We start from the raw sequence: 17,930 nt of genomic DNA on the forward strand, positions 1-17,930 counted from the left end.
AAATGATGGGGTCTAAATTGGCTGTTGCCACTTAAGAAAGAAATCTTGGACTCATTGTGGATAGTTCTCTGAAAACATCTGCTCAATGATCAGAGGCAGTCAAAAAAGCTAACAAAATATTAGGAACCATTAGGAAAGGGATAGCTAAGAAGACAGAAAATATCATAATGAGATGATATAAATCCATGGGATGTCCACACCTTGAACACTGTGCGCTATTCTGGTCACTCCATCTCAAAAAATATATTAGAATTAAAAAAAGTACAGAGAAGGGCAACAAAAATGGCTAGATGTATGGAACACCTTCCATATGAGGAGAGATTAAGACAACTGGGACTGTTCAGTTTAGAGACAACTAACGGCCAGGGATATGGTAGAAATCTATAAAATCATGAATGGTGTGAAGAAAGTGAATGTGGAAGTGTTATTTACCCCTGCACATGACACAAGTACCAGGGATCACCCAATGAAATTAATGGGCAGCAGGTTTAAAACAAACAAAAGGAAGTACATCTTCACACAACGCACAGTCAACTTGTGGAACTTGTTGCCAGGGAATGTTGTGAAGGCCAAAACTATAACTGTATTAAAAAAAGAATTAGATAAGGGCATGGAAGACAGTTCCATCAATAGCTATTAGCCAAGATGGTTAGGGACACAACCCCATGCTCCAGGTGTCCTTAAGCCTCTGACTGCTAGAAGCTGGGATTGGATGACAGGGGATGGATCACTGAATAATTGCCCTGTTCTGGCACCAGGCACCAGCTACTGTCACAAGGGAGGATGCTGGGCTAGATGGACCATTGGTCTGACCCAGTGTGGCCATTCTGATGTTCTTATTATGGGGACCCAGTAGAGTGGGGCTCTGTCTGGTTCCCCCTGTGGTGTGAGCTTAGCGTGTGTCAAAGGCAGAAGTTGAAGCAGGCCTTCTGCTGTTCTAACTTCCCCTGGTGTGAGCAGTCAGGGATCCGGGAGTTGCAGCCAGCTTTCTGAGGCTACCACTCCCTATTATGCAGCACAAACGAAGTGGAGAATCAAAGACATAATGTTGAAAGGAAGAGGAAACATTCGGAATATTAAAAACAAACTGGTATGCAACACACCATTTCTATATGTTATTTGGATTTATTGAAAATGATAAACAGTTGCCCAATATTAAACCAGTGAAGAGGATTTTTTTTAAAAAATGAGTTGGTACCCAAACCCCACCCCCATCCAGTAATTAACTGTGTCATTGTATAAGACAGGAATGACCTGGAAATCAAAATTATTAGAGTAGAAATCGCAAGATTTAAACACATTCCTTCGTCAGTGGTTCTATTGACAGAGAAGTTCCTGGGGTATGTTCCGGGGGTAGATTTTCTTTAATAATCTGAGGGTAGAAAAAAAAGGGAAAACCAATATTTTAGGGTCAGATTTTCCCATCAAGTCCACAAGTCAATGAAAAGTATTTTTCTGAATCCTAAAGCAGCAAAGCTGTGACAAATTGAGAGGTGTATATCAGGCAATTGTTCAACACAACAGTCCCCTTCTACACATCCTCAGATGACTGGACACAGTTCAGTTGGTCTAATAGAAGGAGTGTGTCAATATTTTCTTTTTCTTTAGTTCTGTTATATCCAGGAGGTGAGTAAGATCAGAGCAGAGCCCTGATAGTGGAAGTGGCATAAAGGCTGGGATGCCACAACTGGAATCTGCACCAACTTTTTGTGCCCTTCATGTGGGATTTGTGCTGATGGCTGCTGGAAGACACAGGGTCCTAGCTGTGGAGGGCAGCAGCAGAACAAAAGTATATATCAGGGGTTGGCAACCTATGGCACGCATGCCAAAGAGGGCATGCGAGCTGATTTTTAATGGCACGCTGCTGTCTGCCGTAGTCCCGGCAGGGAGCAGCATGCCATTAAAAATCCTGCCCGGCCCGGCCTGGCCCGCTTTTCTCCGCCCTCTGCCCCCCCACTCCCTCCCGAGGGGGCAGGGGGCAGAAGCTTGGTCCTGCCGGCTCCCCTGCCTCTTCCCGCAGTGTGCTGGGTTCCTGTCCCTCCTCCTCCTCTCTATCCCTCCCTCCCTGCCGGCCGATCAGCTGATGGCCCTTGTGAGGGAGGGGTTGGGGGAGGAGTGGAGTCAGCGTGCTCACTGCTCCTGGCAGAGGCAGAAAAGAAGCAGGGGCAGGGCCTTGGGGAAGGGGGGTAGTGGAATAGGGGCATATCCCCTCCAGCCCCCTGCTGTGAGCACCCCACGACCCCAGCCCACACCCCCAGCCCTCCGCCCTGACCCCCCCTCACACACACCCAGCTCTCTGCCCTGAGCCCTGCGCCCCGCCCTCCCTAGGCCCCTGCCCTGAGCCCTGTACCCCCCTCACACACACCCAGCCCTCTGCTTGACTCCTTCACCACCCCCCATGACCCCAGCCCTGTCTCTGGCACCCCCACACATACCCAGGCCCCCCACACTCCATGCTCTGACACCTGCATTCCCCTCACATGCCCCCAGCCCTCTGCCCTGACTCTTGCACCTCCCACATACCCAGCCCCCCCCATACCTCATGCACCTCCCACATCCTGACTCTTTCACCCCCCAAATCCCCACCCCCACCCTCAGCACCAAACGGGAGCTCCTGCACCCCCACCCCCACATTCCCACCTGCACCCCTCATACCAAATGGGAGCTGCCCAGGTAAGCGCTCCACATCCAAATCTCCTGCCCCAACCCTGAGCCCCCTCCCTCATTCTAGCTCCTGGCCAGACCCTACACCCCAACCCCCAGCCTGCTCCTTCACCCCCAGCCCTGTGCTCAGTGCACTCCCACCCTCAGCTCAGTGCAGAGAGGAAGAGAATGGATCAGAACCAGGGAGAAGGTAGGTACCCACTGTATGTGGGCAGGGCCGGGACCCCAGACAGGCAACGGGCTGAGCAGGTCCGGCAGCTGGGATCCCGGCTGGCAGGAGCCAGCAGATGGAACCCCTTAGCGGCAGCGGGCTGAGCCACTCAGCCCACTGCCAGTCTGGGGTCCCGGCCGCAGGCCCCGCTCAGCCCACTGCCGGCCTAGGTGAACAGAACCCTAGACCAGCAGCGGGCTGAGCAGGCCAGTGGCGTAAGATCAACATTTTAATTTAATTTTAAATTAAGCTTTTTAAACATTTTGAGAACCTTGTTTATTTTATAATACAACAATAGTTTAGTCATATAGTATATAGACTTATAGAGAGAGACTGTCTAAAAATGTTAAAATGTATTACCGGCACGTGAAACCTTAAATTAAAGTGAATAAATGAAGACTCGGCACACCGCTTCTGAAAGATTGCCGACCCCTGGTATATATCATAAACCAATACAGGAAGATGAAACAAATGTATGTCATATATCTGCATAGGGAAGAGATAACTGAGATGCCCCTACAATATTCTCTATTTTTCAGGTTAATGAAGATGAAAAAATCACTACAGCTAGTTGAAAAGTTATTCTAATGCTAAACCATGAATTTTTTTTTACTTTTTTTTTTTTTACTATTCCCCTCCCTACCTTCAAGTTTCCAACCAGCAGTAAAGCTGGTAAAAAAAAAAAAGTTGAAGTGTTTTCCAATTAAAATGTTCATGGAAAACATTTAGATTTTTAATCTAAATTAAATTAAATTAAATTAAGACTGGTATTTTTGAAGACCAATATTGGGAGTCATATTTTTCATTAATGAAGTCCTGTTAGCTAACATAAGACACAGGACTTCCACATGCTCTTGGTTAAAGAAGAAAGCTAATAGTGTTTGTTTATAAAGTTATGCTTGTCTGCGGATAGTCACTGCAAAGGAAGGGAGTGCTAAGAGTGAGATTTTCTGTACCATGTGTGCTGAATTACCCTGGCTGGACTACTGGATCTTTATTATTCTGGTCTCACTTGATATTATCATTCATCTATGGGATATAAAGTGTTAATAAATGAACACTAGATATTATGAGCATGTTACAAACAGGATTAGTGTTATGAATGGTTATAAACACATCAGTAGAATTTGTTATAAGCCACGGTTGTAAAAAAACTAATGACCTGTTTGCCTCCAACAAGTTCTAGAAATGGATTAACCATTGGTAATTTATTAAACCTTTATAAATCATTTATTAATGGAACGTTAATATAAAGGATGGCCATTAGTCCACTATCCTTAAAAATTATGTGGTTCCAATTTAGGCTGCCACCTGAAATACACTCTGATCATCAAAATCCTGAGAATAAAATTGAAGACTGTTGTGCATTAGGGATTAAGGCAGTTTCTGACAAAGATTTGTCTTCACAGATGTACAGATTCACAGACTGAATGGCCAAAAGGCACCATTAAAATCTTCTTTGTAACATAGGCAGTGGAATTTCACCTAGTGATCCCTTCATTGAGTCCAATAACAAGCAGAGTGTGGACAGCTATACTTGATTTAAAAGACTGCAAGTGATGAAACATTTACTGCATCTCTTGGTAAATCTCTTTCAGTGGTTAATTACCATCACTATTCAAAATTCACACCTTATTTCTAGTTTGAATTTTTCAGGCTTCAATTCCACCCACTGGATCTTGCTTTTCTTTTGTCTGCCAGATTAGAGAAATCTACCACGTTCCAGGAGATGCGGAGTGTAACTCTAGGAGGGTGACCTGCTGGGTTTCCTGGCCTGAAAAGGGAAACTACATTTTGGGAGAGAGGTTCACTGAGAAGGGACAGAGGCTGCCCATTTACTAACCATTTGCTGACGATGCTTCTAATTATTGGGCATGAGACTACTAAAGGAAAGGTTTGATCATTTCTTAGAACTTTTATTGGTGAAGATACAAATACTATGGTTGCCTATTTGGCAGCCAGTAAGTCTACAAGACAGCAAAAGTCTGATGTAGCGAGGGAACACTGGAAACCAAGAATATTTCACATGGATACCTGGCCTGGCTTTGGGTAGGGAATGAAGCACTAGGGAACACCTTTGATGCTCACATTAAAGCTGGTCACAAAAAATTGTCAAAATGTTTTCCAATTAAAACGTTCATGGAAAACATTTAGATTTTTAATCTAAATAACATTAAATGGAATTTCTTATTGATGTTAATGGGAGCTGGCTCATGCGGTATGTAAGGGTATCCTTTTCACATTAGGTATTATTGGATATTTTGAGTCAGGCACACATGGTCCACTAAACATGAGATTGGACTACTAGTACTGGGAGCCAATTAAGGATGAACCACACTGGGCAGCATGTGATACTGTGAGTGTATATAAGAGAGAAAGATAAGAAAATAAAGGAAGAACCCATGAAATTCTGTCAAAAAAGGATTTGCCAGCATCACACAAAGCATAACGCAGGCCGGGGAGAAAACAAGCATCATTCTCCACTTCCATTAGTTTCATATATGCAGGTAATGGGATATTTATACACATTTCATAGATAGAGGTATGTTACCTTTTTTGAGGTGAGGATAGAAACACCAGGGTACATTTGGGTACTTTGCATCAAAACAACATCCCCTACTTTCGCATTCTTTTACTGAAATGCCTGAATAACCACAGTTCTTTCTTTCTTTTACCTTCATAGCACATTGACCTGTACCTGTTAAAGACAAAGTCCAAGATTTTGTGTATCGTCCTATTCATGGTTAGTTTTTGGTACTCTGCTCATTCAAATTATTAGCTTAATAGCGGAGTCATTTATCTCCTACACTTTCAGAAGTTAAAATTTATAGCTCTCTCAATATGGAATCCCCTAAATGTAAACACCCTACCAGTACAAAAACTGGGAAATTGTGAAATGAAATCTCAGTTCTTACAAGTAAAACCTGACAAACTATAATATTGTAGAGTGGAATTTTGCAGAGGGTCTTAGAGAATTGGATGCCCGGCTCCAATTGCTTTAGTGCATTGGAATGTCAACCGCAGTCCGTAGAGGTAAGAGTTGAAATCATGCTCTCCTCAATTCCAGTGTAATCCACCTTCCACCACTAAACTACAAGTATTAAGCTCCCCCCTTCCACACACATTGCAGTGCTGTGACTGGGCTCAGTAGCAGAACACACAGCCGGATTCAGCAGAAATGTGAAACGTCATGCCGAATCCAGCACGCTTGAGAGCTCTGCTGCTTCCTTTTCCTGCCTGGAACCCGTACAGCACTGTTTTCCCAGGAAAGTTCCTGTTGAGAGTAGTTTACCTGCTCCCATGGCTCACACTAAGGTAAGTCTGGTATTCTTGAAGACAAATATTGGAGTAATCTTTCTCAATACTGAAATCCCATTGGCTAACATAAACATTGAGTTGCAATACCAAAGAAAAGTAAAAGAATGCCATGATTGTGTATTTTAAAATGCGAACCCTACAACAAATTGGTGACCCTAAAACGGTCTGTTACTGCCTTGAAATCAGCCCAGATACAGAATCCGGCTGATGCATCTTTACCAAATGACCCATTAGCCCATTCCTTTCTGCTATTTAAAATGGGTGGCTGGCAGGATATGATCAAATTATGCACCAATACATGCTACATTATTATTCTTTATTCTTCGTTCTTAATTATATGAAATACAAACATAAAATCTACCACAGGTCTTCCAAGCACTCTTGGTTAAAGAAGGAAGCTAAGAATGTTGGTTTATAAAGTTCTGCTTCTCTGGGGATAGTCACTGTAAGGGAAGGGAGTGCTAAGAGTGAGTTTTTCTGTTCTATGTATGTTGAATTGACCTGTCTGGACTTCTGGATATTTATTATTCTGGTCTTACTTGATATTAAATTTTCATTTATGCATGGCATATAAAGTGTTAATAAATGAATATTAGCTATTATGCACATGTTACAAAGGGGATGACTGTTATGGATGGTTATATACACCTCAGTAGAAGTTGTTATAATCCAAGGCTATGAATAAACTAATGACCAGTTTGGTTCCAACAATTCCTAAATATAGACTAATGCTTGGCAATTTATTAACCATTTAAAACCATTTATGAATGGAATGTTAAAATAAAGTAGTCCACTAGCCTCAAAAATTATGTAGTTTCAATTTAAGTCGCCACCTGAAATACGTTGTGGTTGTGCGCTATAAACTAAGGCAGTTTCTGACAAAGATTTGCCTCTACAGAGGAACAGATTCACAGCTTGAATGGCTGGTGAAAGTGCAATCCTGGAGGGCTTCTCAACTTGTCACAGCAGCACAGTCTGAGTGGGCGCCCCGGCAGGTGGGTCAGAGGGCTCAGTGGTGCCCAAGTTCCAGGTGACATTCGGGGGGAACCTGACACAGTACCCTCTCCACATTAGGCACTATTGGATATTTTGAGTCAGGCACACATGGTCCAGTAAACATGAGATTGGACCAGGACTAGTACAGGGAAACAATTAAGGATGAATCATACTGGGCAGCATGTGATACTGTGAGTGTGTATAAGAGAGAAAGATACGAAAATAAAGGAAGAGCCCATGAACTTCTATCAAAAGTGGATTTGCCAGCATCACACAAAGCATAACGGAGGCCGGGGAGAAAACAAGCATCATTCTCCACCTCCATCAGTTTCATATATTCAAATAATGAGATAATTATACACATTTCATAGAGGCATGTTACCTGTTTTGAGGTGAGGATAGAAACACCAGGGTACACCTGGGTATTTTGCATCAAAACAACATCCCCTAGTTTGGCATTCTTTTACTGAAATGCCTGAATAACCACAGTTCATTCTTTCTTTTACGTTCATAGCACATTGACCTGTACCTGTTAAAGACAAAGTCCAACATTTTGTGTATTGTCCTTTTCATGGTTAGTTTTCAGTACTCTGCTCATTCAAATTATTAGCTTAATAGCGGTGTCATTTATCTCCTATGCTTTCAGAAGTTAAAATTCATAGCTCGCTCAATTTGGAATCCCCTAAATTTAAACACAGTACCCATTTTAAAATTGGGAAATTGAGAAATAATATCTCAGTTCTTACAAGTAAAACCTGACAGACTATAATATTGTGGAGTGGGATTCTGCGGAGGGCCTTAGAGTGTTGTTTGCCCAGCTCCGATTGCTATAGTGCATAGGAATGTCAACCGCAGTCCTTTGAGGTAAGAGTTGAAATCATGATCTCCTCAATTCCAGTGTAATCCACCTTCCACCACTAGACTACAAGTATTAAACTCCCCCCTTCCACTCACATTGCAGTGCTGTGACTGGGCTCAGTAGCAGAACACACAGCCGGATTCAGCAGAAATGTGAAACGTCATGCCGAATCCAGCACGCTTGAGAGCTCTGCTGCTTCCTTTTCCTGCCTGGAACCCGTACAGCACTGTTTTCCCAGGAAAGTTCCTGTTGAGAGTAGTTTACCTGCTCCCATGGCTCACACTAAGGCTAAGTCTGGTATTCTTGAAGACAAATATTGGAGTCATCTTTCTCAATACTGAAATCCCATTGGCTAACATAAACATTGAGTTGCAATGCAAAAGAAAACTAAAAGAATGCCATGATTGTGTATTTTAAAATGCGAACCCTACAACAAATTGGTGACCCTAAAAAGGTCTGTTACTGCCTTGAAATCAGCCCAGATACAGAATCCGGCTGATGCATCTTTACCAAATGACCCATTAGCCCATTCCTTTCTGCTATTTAAAATGGGTGGCTGGCAGGATATGATCAAATTATGCACCAATACATTTAATACATGCTACATTATTATTCTTTATTCTCCATTCTAAATTATATGAAATACGAACATAAAATCCTACTACTACACGTCTTCCAAACACTCTTGGTTAAAGAAGGAAGCTAAGAATGTTGGTTTATAAAGTTCTGCTTCTCTGGGGATAGTCACTGTAAGGGAAGGGAGTGCTAAGAGTGAGTTTTTCTGTACTATGTGTGTTGAATTGACCTGTCTGGACTACTAGATATTTATTATTCTGGTCTTACTTGATATTAAGTTTTCATTTATGCATGGCATATAGAGTGTTAATAAATGAATATTAGCTATTATGCACATGTTACAAAGGGGATGACTGTTATGGATGGTTATATACACCTCAGTAGAAGTTGTTATAATCCAAGGCTATAAATAAACTAATGACCTGTTTGGCTTGAACAGTTTCTAAAAATGGACTAATGCTTGGTAATTTATTAACCATTTTAAACCATTTATGAATGGAATGTTAATATAAAGTATGACCATTAGTCCACTAGCCTTAAAAATTATGTGGTTTCAATTGAAGCTGCCACCTGAAATACGTTGTGCGTTATGAACTAAGGCAGTTTCTGACAAAGATTTGCCTCCACAGAGGAACAGATTCACAGCCTGAATGGCAACGAGAATGATGGTGAAAGTGCAAGCTTGGAGGGCTTCGCAACTTGTCACAGCAACACAGTGTGAGTGGGCGCCCCAGCTGGTGGGTCAGAGGGCTCAGTGGTACCCCAGATCCAGGTGGCACCCTGGGGGAACCTGACACGGTACCCTCTCCACATTAGGCATTATTGGATATTTTGAGTCAGGCACAGATGGTCCACTAAACAGGAGATTGGACAAAGATTAGTACAGGGAGCCAATTAGGATGAACCACACTGGGCAGCATGTGATACTGTGAGTGTGTATAAGAGAGAAAGATAGGAAAATAAAGGAAGAGCCCATGAACTTCTGTCAAAAGGGGATTTGCTAGCATCACACAAAGCATAACTCAGGCCGGGGAGAAAACAAGCATCATTCTCCACCTCCATTAGTTTCATATATTCAAGTAATGGGATAATTATACACATTTCATAGGGGCATGTTACCTTTTTTGAGGTGAGGATAGAAACACCATGCAACACCTGGGTATTTGTCATCAAAGCAACATCCCTTAGTTACGCATTCTTTTACTGAAATGCCTGAATAACCACAGTTCGTTCTTTCTTTTACTTTCATACCACATTGACCTGTACCTGTTAAAGACAAAGTCCAACATTTTGTGTATCGTCCTATTCATGGTTAGTTTTCAGTACTCTGCTCATTCAAATTATTAGCTTAATAGCAGTGTCATTTATCTCCTATGCTTTCAGAAGTTGAAATTTATAGCACTCTTGAAATGGAATCCCCTAAATTTAAACACCCTACCCATTTTAAAACTGGAAATCGTGAAATGATATCTCATTTCTTACAAATAAAACCTGACAAACTATAATATTGTAGATTGGGATTCTGCGAAGGGCCTTAGAGTGTTGTTTGCCCATCTCCAATTGCTTTAGTGCATAGGAATGTCAACCGCAGTCCATTGAGGTAAGAGTTGAAATCATGCTCTCCTCAATTCCAGTGTAATCCACCTTCCACCACTAAACTACAAGTATTAAGCTCCCCCCTTCCACTCACATTGCAGTGCTGTGACTGGGCTCAGTAGCAGAACACACAGCCGGATTCAGCAGAAATGTGAAACGTCATGCCGAATCCAGCACGCTTGAGAGCTCTGCTGCTTCCTTTTCCTGCCTGGAACCCGTACAGCACTGTTTTCCCAGGAAAGTTCCTGTTGAGAGTAGTTTACCTGCTCCCATGGCTCACACTAAGGCTAAGTCTGGTATTCTTGAAGACAAATATTGGAGTCATCTTTCTCAATACTGAAATCCCATTGGCTAACATAAACATTGAGTTGCAATGCCAAAGAAAAGTAAAAGAATGCCATGATTGTGTATTTTAAAATGCGAACCCTACAACAAATTGGTGACCCTAAAAAGGTCTGTTACTGCCTTGAAATCAGCCCAGATACAGAATCTGGCTGATGCATCTTTACCAAATGAGCCATTAGCCCATTCCTTTCTGCTATTTAAAATGGGTGGCTGGCAGGATATGATCAAATTATGCACCAATACATTTAACACATGCTACATTATTATTCTTTATTCTTCATTCTAAATTATATGAAATACGAACATAAAATCCTACTACTACATGTCTTCCAAACACTCTTGGTTAAAGAAGGAAGCTAAGAATGTTGGTTTATAAAGTTCTGCTTCTGTGGGGATAGTCACTGTAAGGGAAGGGAGTGCTAAGAGTGAGTTTTTCTGTACTATGTGTGTTGAATTGACCTGTCTGGACTACTGGATATTTATTATTCTGGTCTTACTTGATATTAAGTTTTCATTTATGTATGGCATCTAAAGTGTTAATAAATGAATACTAGCTTTTATGCGTATGGTATAAAGTGGATGACTGTTGTGGATGGTTATATACACCTCAGTAGAAGTTGTTATAATCCAAGGCTTTGAATAAACTAATGACCTGTTTGGCTTGAACAGTTTCTAAAAATGGACTAATGCTTGGTAATTTATTAACCATTTATAAACCATTTATGAATGGAATGTTAATATAAAGGATGACCATTAGTCCACTAGCCTCAAAAATTATGTGGTTTCAATTTAAGTCGCCACCTGAAATACATTGTGGTTGTGCGTTACGAACTAAGGGAGTTTCTGACAAAGATTTGCCTCCACAGAAGAACAGATTCCAGGCTGAATGGCCACGTGAAATGCTGCTGAAAGTGCAATCTTGGAGGGCTTCGCAACTTGTCACAGCAGCACAGTCTGAGTGGGCGCCCCGGCTGGTGGGTCAGAGGGCTCAGTGGTACCCTGAGGGGAACCTGACACCCTGGGGGAACCTGACACAGTACCCTCTCCACATTAGGCATTATTGGATATTTTGAGTCAGGCACACGTGGTTCACTAAACATAGGGTTACCATATTTAACAAATAAAAAAAGAGGACCCTCCATGGGGCCCTGGACCCGCCCATTTCCCACCCCTAGCACCACCCCAACTCCGCCCCTTCCCCGCTCCAACCCCGCCCCCTCCTCCCTCCCACTCCCAGCCATGCGGAAAGGGCTGCCTGAGTGCTACCGGCTTCACGGTTTGCCGGGCAGCCCCCAAACCCTGCGCCCCCGGCCGGTGCTTCCCCAGCACAGCTGGAGCCCGGGAGGGGAAGCGCCCAGTCGGGGGTGCAGGGTCTGGAGGCTGCCCGGCAAACCGTGAAGCCGGTAGCGCTTGGGCTTCGGGCAGCCCCTATGCCTCCGGACCCTGCGCCCCTGGCCGGGCACTTCCCCTCCCGGGCTCCGGCGGCACAGGGTCCGGAGGCATGGGGGCTGCCCAAAGCCCGTAGCGCTCGGCTCTTAAACAGAGTCGAAGAGTCAGGGGAGGAGCAGAGCAGCCGCGGGAGGGGAAGTGCCTGGCCGGCATTTTCCCGGACATGTTCGGCTTTTTGGCAATTCCCCCCGGACGGGGGTTTGATTGCCGAAAAGCCGGACATGTCCGGGAAAAACCGGACGTATGGTAACCCTAACTAAACATGAGATTGGAGTAGGACTAGTACAGGGAGCCAATTAAGGATGAACCACAGTGGGCAGCATGTGATACTTTGAGTGTGTATAAGAGAAAAAAATACGAAAATAAAGGAAGAGCCCATGAAGTTCTGTCAGAAGGGGATTTGCCAGCATCACACATAGCATAACGGAGGCCGGAGAGAAAACAAGCATCATTCTCCACTTCCATTAGTTTCATATATTCAAGTAATGGGATAATTATACACATTTCATAGAGGTATGTTACCTGTTTTGAGGTGAGGATAGAAACACCACGGCACACCTGGGTATTTTGCATCAAAACAACATCCCCTAGTTTGGCATTCTTTTACTGAAATGCCTGAATAACCACAGTTCGTTCTGTCTTTTACGTTCATAGCACATTGACCTGTACCTGTTAAAGACAAAGTCCAAGATTTTGTGTATTGTCCTTTTCATGGTTAGTTTTCAGTACTCTGACCATTCAAATTATTAGCTTAACAGCAGTGTCATTTATCTCCTATGCTTTCAGAAGTTGAAATTCATAGCTCGCTCAATTTGGAATCCCCTAAATTTAAACACAGTACCCATTTTAAAATTGGGAAATTGATAAATAATATCTCAGTTCTTACAAGTAAAACCTGACAGACTATAATATTGTAAAGTGGGATTCTGCGGAGGGCCTTAGAGTGTTGTTTGCCCAGCTCCGATTGCTATAGTGCATAGGAATGTCAACCGCAGTCCATTGAGGTAAGAGTTGAAATCATGCTCTCCTCAATTCCAGTGTAATCCACCTTCCACCACTAAACTACAAGTATTAAGCTCCCCCCCTCCACTCACATTGCAGTGCTGTGACTGGGCTCAGTAGCGAAACACATGGCCGGATTCAGCAGAAATGTGAAACGTCATGCCGAATCCAGCACACCTGAGAGCTCTGCTGCTTCCTTTTCCTGCCTGGAACCCGTACAGCACTGTTTTCCCAGGAAAGTTCCTGTTGAGAGTAGTTTACCTGCTCCCATGGCTCACACTGAGGCTAAGTCTGGTATTCTTGAAGACAAATATTGGAGTCATCTTTCTCAATACTGAAATCCCATTGGCTAACATAAACATTGAGTTGCAATGCCAAAGAAAAGTAAAAGAATGCCATGATTGTGTATTTTAAAATGCGAACCCTACAACAAATTGGTGACCCTAAAAAGGTCTGTTACTGCCTTGAAATCAGCCCAGATACAGAATCTGGCTGATGCATCTTTACCAAATGACCCATTAGCCCATTCCTTTCCGCTGTTTAAAATGGGTGGCTGGCAGGATATGATCAAATTATGCACCAATACATTTAATACATGCTACATTATTATTCTTTATTCTTCATTCTAAATTATATGAAATACGAACATAAAATCCTACTACTACACGTCTTCCAAACACTCTTGGTTAAAGAAGGAAGCTAAGAATGTTGGTTTATAAAGTTCTGCTTCTCTGGGGATAGTCACTGTAAGGGAAGGGAGTGCTAAGAGTGAGTTTTTCTGTACTATGTGTGTTGAATTGACCTGTCTGGACTACTAGATATTTATTATTCTGGTCTTACTTGATATTAAGTTTTCATTTATGCGTGGCATATAGAGTGTTAATAAATGAATATTAGCTATTATGCACATGTTACAAAGGTTATGACTGTTATTGATGATTATATACACCTCAGTAGAAGTTGTTATAATCCAAGGCTATGAATAAACTAATGACCTGTTTGGCTTGAACAGTTTCTAAAAATGGACTAATGCTTGGTAATTTATTAACCATTTACAAACCATTTATGAATGGAATGTTAATATAAAGTATGACAATTAGTCCACTAGGCTTAAAAATTATATGGTTTCAATTTAAGTCGCCACCTGAAATACGTTGTGGTTGTGCGTTACAAACTAAGGCAGTTTCTGACAAAGATTTGCCTCCACAGAGGAACAGATTCACAGCCTGAATGGCAACGAGAATGATGGTGAAAGTGCAAGCTTGGAGGGCTTCTCAACTTATCACAGCAACACAGTGTGAGTGGGCGCCCCGGCTGGTGGGTCAGAGGGCTCAGTGCTACCCCAGATCCAGGTGACACCCTGGGGGAACCTGACACGGTACCCTCTCCACAGTAGGCATTATTGGATATTTTGCGTCAGGCACATGTGGTCCACTAAACAGGAGATTGGACTAGGACTAGTACAGGGAGCCAATTAAGGATGAACCACACTGGGCAGCATGTAATACTGTGAGTGTGTATAAGAGAGAAAAATAAGAAAATAAAGGAAGAGACCATGAGGGTCTTTCAGAAAGAGATTTGCCAGCTTCACACAAAGCGTAACGCAGGCCGGGGAGAAAACAAGCATCACTCTCCACTTCCATTAGTTTCATATATTCAAGTAATGGGATAATTATACACATTTCATAGAGGGATGTTACCTGTTCTGAGGTGAGGATAGAAACACCACGGCACACCTGGGTATTTGTCATCAAAGCAACATCCCTTAGTTATGCATTCTTTTTCTGAAATGCCTCCATAACCACAATTCGTTCTTTCTTTTACTTTCATACCACATTCACCTGTTCCTGTTAAAGACAAAGTCCAAGATTTTGTGTATTGTCCTATTCATGGTTAGTTTTCAGTACTCTGCTCATTCAAATTATTAGCTTAATAGCAGTGTCATTTATCTCCTATGCTTTCAGAAGTTGAAATTTATAGCTCTCTCAAAACGGAATCCCCTAAATTTAAACAATCTACCCATAGAAAAATTGGGAAGTTGTTAAATGATATCTCAGTTCTTACAAGTAAAACCTGACAGACTATAATATTGTAGAGTGGGATTCTGCGGAGGGCCTTAGAGTGTTGTTTGCCCAGCTCCGATTGCTATAGTGCATAGGAATGTCAACCGCAGTCCATTGAGGTAAGAGTTGAAATCATGCTCTCCTCAATTCCAGTGTAATCCACCTTCCACCACTAAACTACAAGTATTAAGCTCCCCCCTTCCACTCACATTGCAGTGCTGTGACTGGGCTCAGTAGCAGAACACACAGCCGGATTCAGCAGAAATGTGAAACGTCATGCCGAATCCAGCACGCTTGAGAGCTCTGCTGCTTCCTTTTCCTGCCTGGAACCCGTACAGCACTGTTTTCCCAGGAAAGTTCCTGTTGAGAGTAGTTTACCTGCTCCCATGGCTCACACTGAGGCTAAGTCTGGTATTCTTGAAGACAAATATTGGAGTCATCTTTCTCAATACTGAAATCCCATTGGCTAACATAAACATTGAGTTGCAATGCCAAAGAAAAGTAAAAGAATGCCATGATTGTGTATTTTAAAATGCGAACCCTACAACAAATTGGTGACCCTAAAAAGGTCTGTTACTGCCTTGAAATCAGCCCAGATACAGAATCCGGCTGATGCATCTTTACCAAATGACCCATTAGCCCATTCCTTTCTGCTATTTAAAATGGGTGGCTGGCAGGATATGATCAAATTATGCACCAATACATTTAATACATGCTACATTATTATTCTTTATTCTTCATTCTAAATTATATGAAATACGAACATAAAATCCTACTACTACATGTCTTCCAAACACTCTTGGTTAAAGAAGGAAGCTAAGAATATTGATTTATAAAATTCTGCTTCTCTGGGGATAGTCACTGTAAGGGAAGGGAGTGCTAAGAGTGAGTTTTTCTGTACTATGTGTGTTGAATTGACCTGTCTGGACTACTGGATATTTATTATTCTGGTCTTACTTGATGTTTTCTTTTATCAATGGCATATAAAGTGTTAATAAATGAATACTAGCTATTATGTGCATGTTACAAACCGGATTAGTCTTATGTATAGTTATAAACACATCACTAGAAGTTGTTATAAGCCACGGTTATAAACAAACTAATGACCTGTTTGGCTCCAACAATTTGAAAAAATGGATGAAACCTTTGTAATTTACTAACCCTTTATAAACCATTTATGAATGGAATGTTAATTTAAAGGATGACCATTAGTTCACTATAGTTAAAAATTATGTTGTTTCAATTTAAATGCCACCTGAAATATGCTATGGTCATCAAAATCTGTGAATAAATTTGAAGTCTGTTCTGCATTAGGAACTAAGACAAAGATTTGCCTCCACAGATGTACAGACTCACAGACTGAATGGCCGAAAGGCACCATTAAAACCCTCTGTGTAACATAGGCCCTAGAATTTCACTTAGTGCAGTGCTTCTGAAACGAGGGCCGCCACTTTTTCAATGAAAGCCCCTGGCGGGCTGGGCCGGTTTGTTTACCTGCCGCGTCCGCGGGTTCGGACGATCGCAGCTCCCACTGGCCACGATTCGCTGCTCCAGGCCAATGGGGGCTGTGGGAAGCGGTGGCCAGCACATCCCTCGGCCCGCGCCACTTCCTTCAGTCTCCATTGGCCTGGAGCGGCGAACCATTCCAGGAGATCTAGAGTGTTGACCTGCTGGGTTTCCGGGCCTGAAATGGGAAACTCTACATTTTGGGAGAGAGGTTTACTGAGAAGGGACAGAGGCTGCCCATTTAATAACAATTTCCTGATGATGCTTCTAATTACTGGGCATGAGTCAGTTTCTACTTCAGGAAAGGTTTGATCAGTTCTTAGAACTTCCATTGGAGAAGCTACAAATTCTACAGTTGCCTATTTGGCAACCAGTATCTCTGAGAGCAAAAGTCTGATGTAGGGAGAGAACACTGGAAACCAAGAATATTTCCCATAGATACATTACCTTGCTTTGAGTAGGGAATGAAGCATGGTCATATGAAGTCAATAGAAGTTTTGTATTGGCTCATACATCATCATTTTGGGATGAAATGTTAATTGTACTTACTTGGTATTTCACCTCCTTCAATCAGGATTCTGCATTCCAATACCAGGACAATCGCCAGTAACCAAAACCCCTTCTCTTCCATTTCAGTTTGTAATCTTCAGCCTTTAGATTCTTCTGAAAAATTTAAATGTAGGATGAAAATCTTTCACATCTAGAGGGGCTCATTGCATATCCTCAGGTATATCTGTGAATTAAAGGCTTGATCAAAAAGCTCATTGAAGTCAATGGAGCAAGGACAGGTCTGTCTCCCAAGATCTGTGAGAGTGAGGGATCATCTTTCAGGATACAACCGCATTTGCTCCAATCCCTCAGACCTACAAGATCTCTATCAAGCATTCACCTACAAGATCTCTATCAAGCATTCTTAAAACTACAATACTCACCTGCTGAAGTGAAAAAACAGGTTGACAGAGCCAGAAGAGTACCCAGAAGTCACCCTCTACAGGACAGGCCCAACAAAGAAAATAACAGAACACCACTAGCTATCACCTTCAGCCCCCAACTAAAACCTCTTCAGTGCATCATCAAAGATCTACAACCTATCCTGAAAGATGATCCCTCACTTTCACAGATCTTGGGAGACAGACCTGTCCTCACTTACAGACAGCCCCCAAACCTGAAGCAAATACTCATCAGCAACCACACACCACAGAACAAAAACACTAACCCAGGAACCTATCCTTGCAACAAAGGCTGATGCCTACTCTGCCCACATAGCTATTCAAGTGATATCATCATAGGACCTAATCACATCAGCCATGCTATCAGGGGCTTGTTCACCTGCACAGCTACCAAT

The 17,930-nt window shown here is 42.5% G+C and overlaps 1 protein-coding gene across 1 annotated transcript; it reads right to left on the minus strand.

The window, feature by feature from the left end:
* Positions 1-8,712: 8,712 nt before the first annotated feature.
* On the minus strand, positions 8,713-17,216 carry LOC135977053 (trefoil factor 2-like). The gene is made up of 5 exons (XM_065576066.1): positions 17,135-17,216; positions 14,717-14,863; positions 12,537-12,683; positions 9,744-9,890; positions 8,713-8,795 (listed from the first exon to the last, which is right to left on the minus strand). Exons 1-5 carry the CDS (start codon positions 17,214-17,216, stop codon positions 8,713-8,715), a joined length of 606 nt encoding a protein of 201 aa, XP_065432138.1.
* Positions 17,217-17,930: the final 714 nt, after the last annotated feature.

Source organism: Chrysemys picta, chromosome 1 (genome assembly GCF_011386835.1).
Source record: "Chrysemys picta bellii isolate R12L10 chromosome 1, ASM1138683v2, whole genome shotgun sequence".
Classification (NCBI taxonomy): Eukaryota; Metazoa; Chordata; order Testudines; family Emydidae; genus Chrysemys; species Chrysemys picta.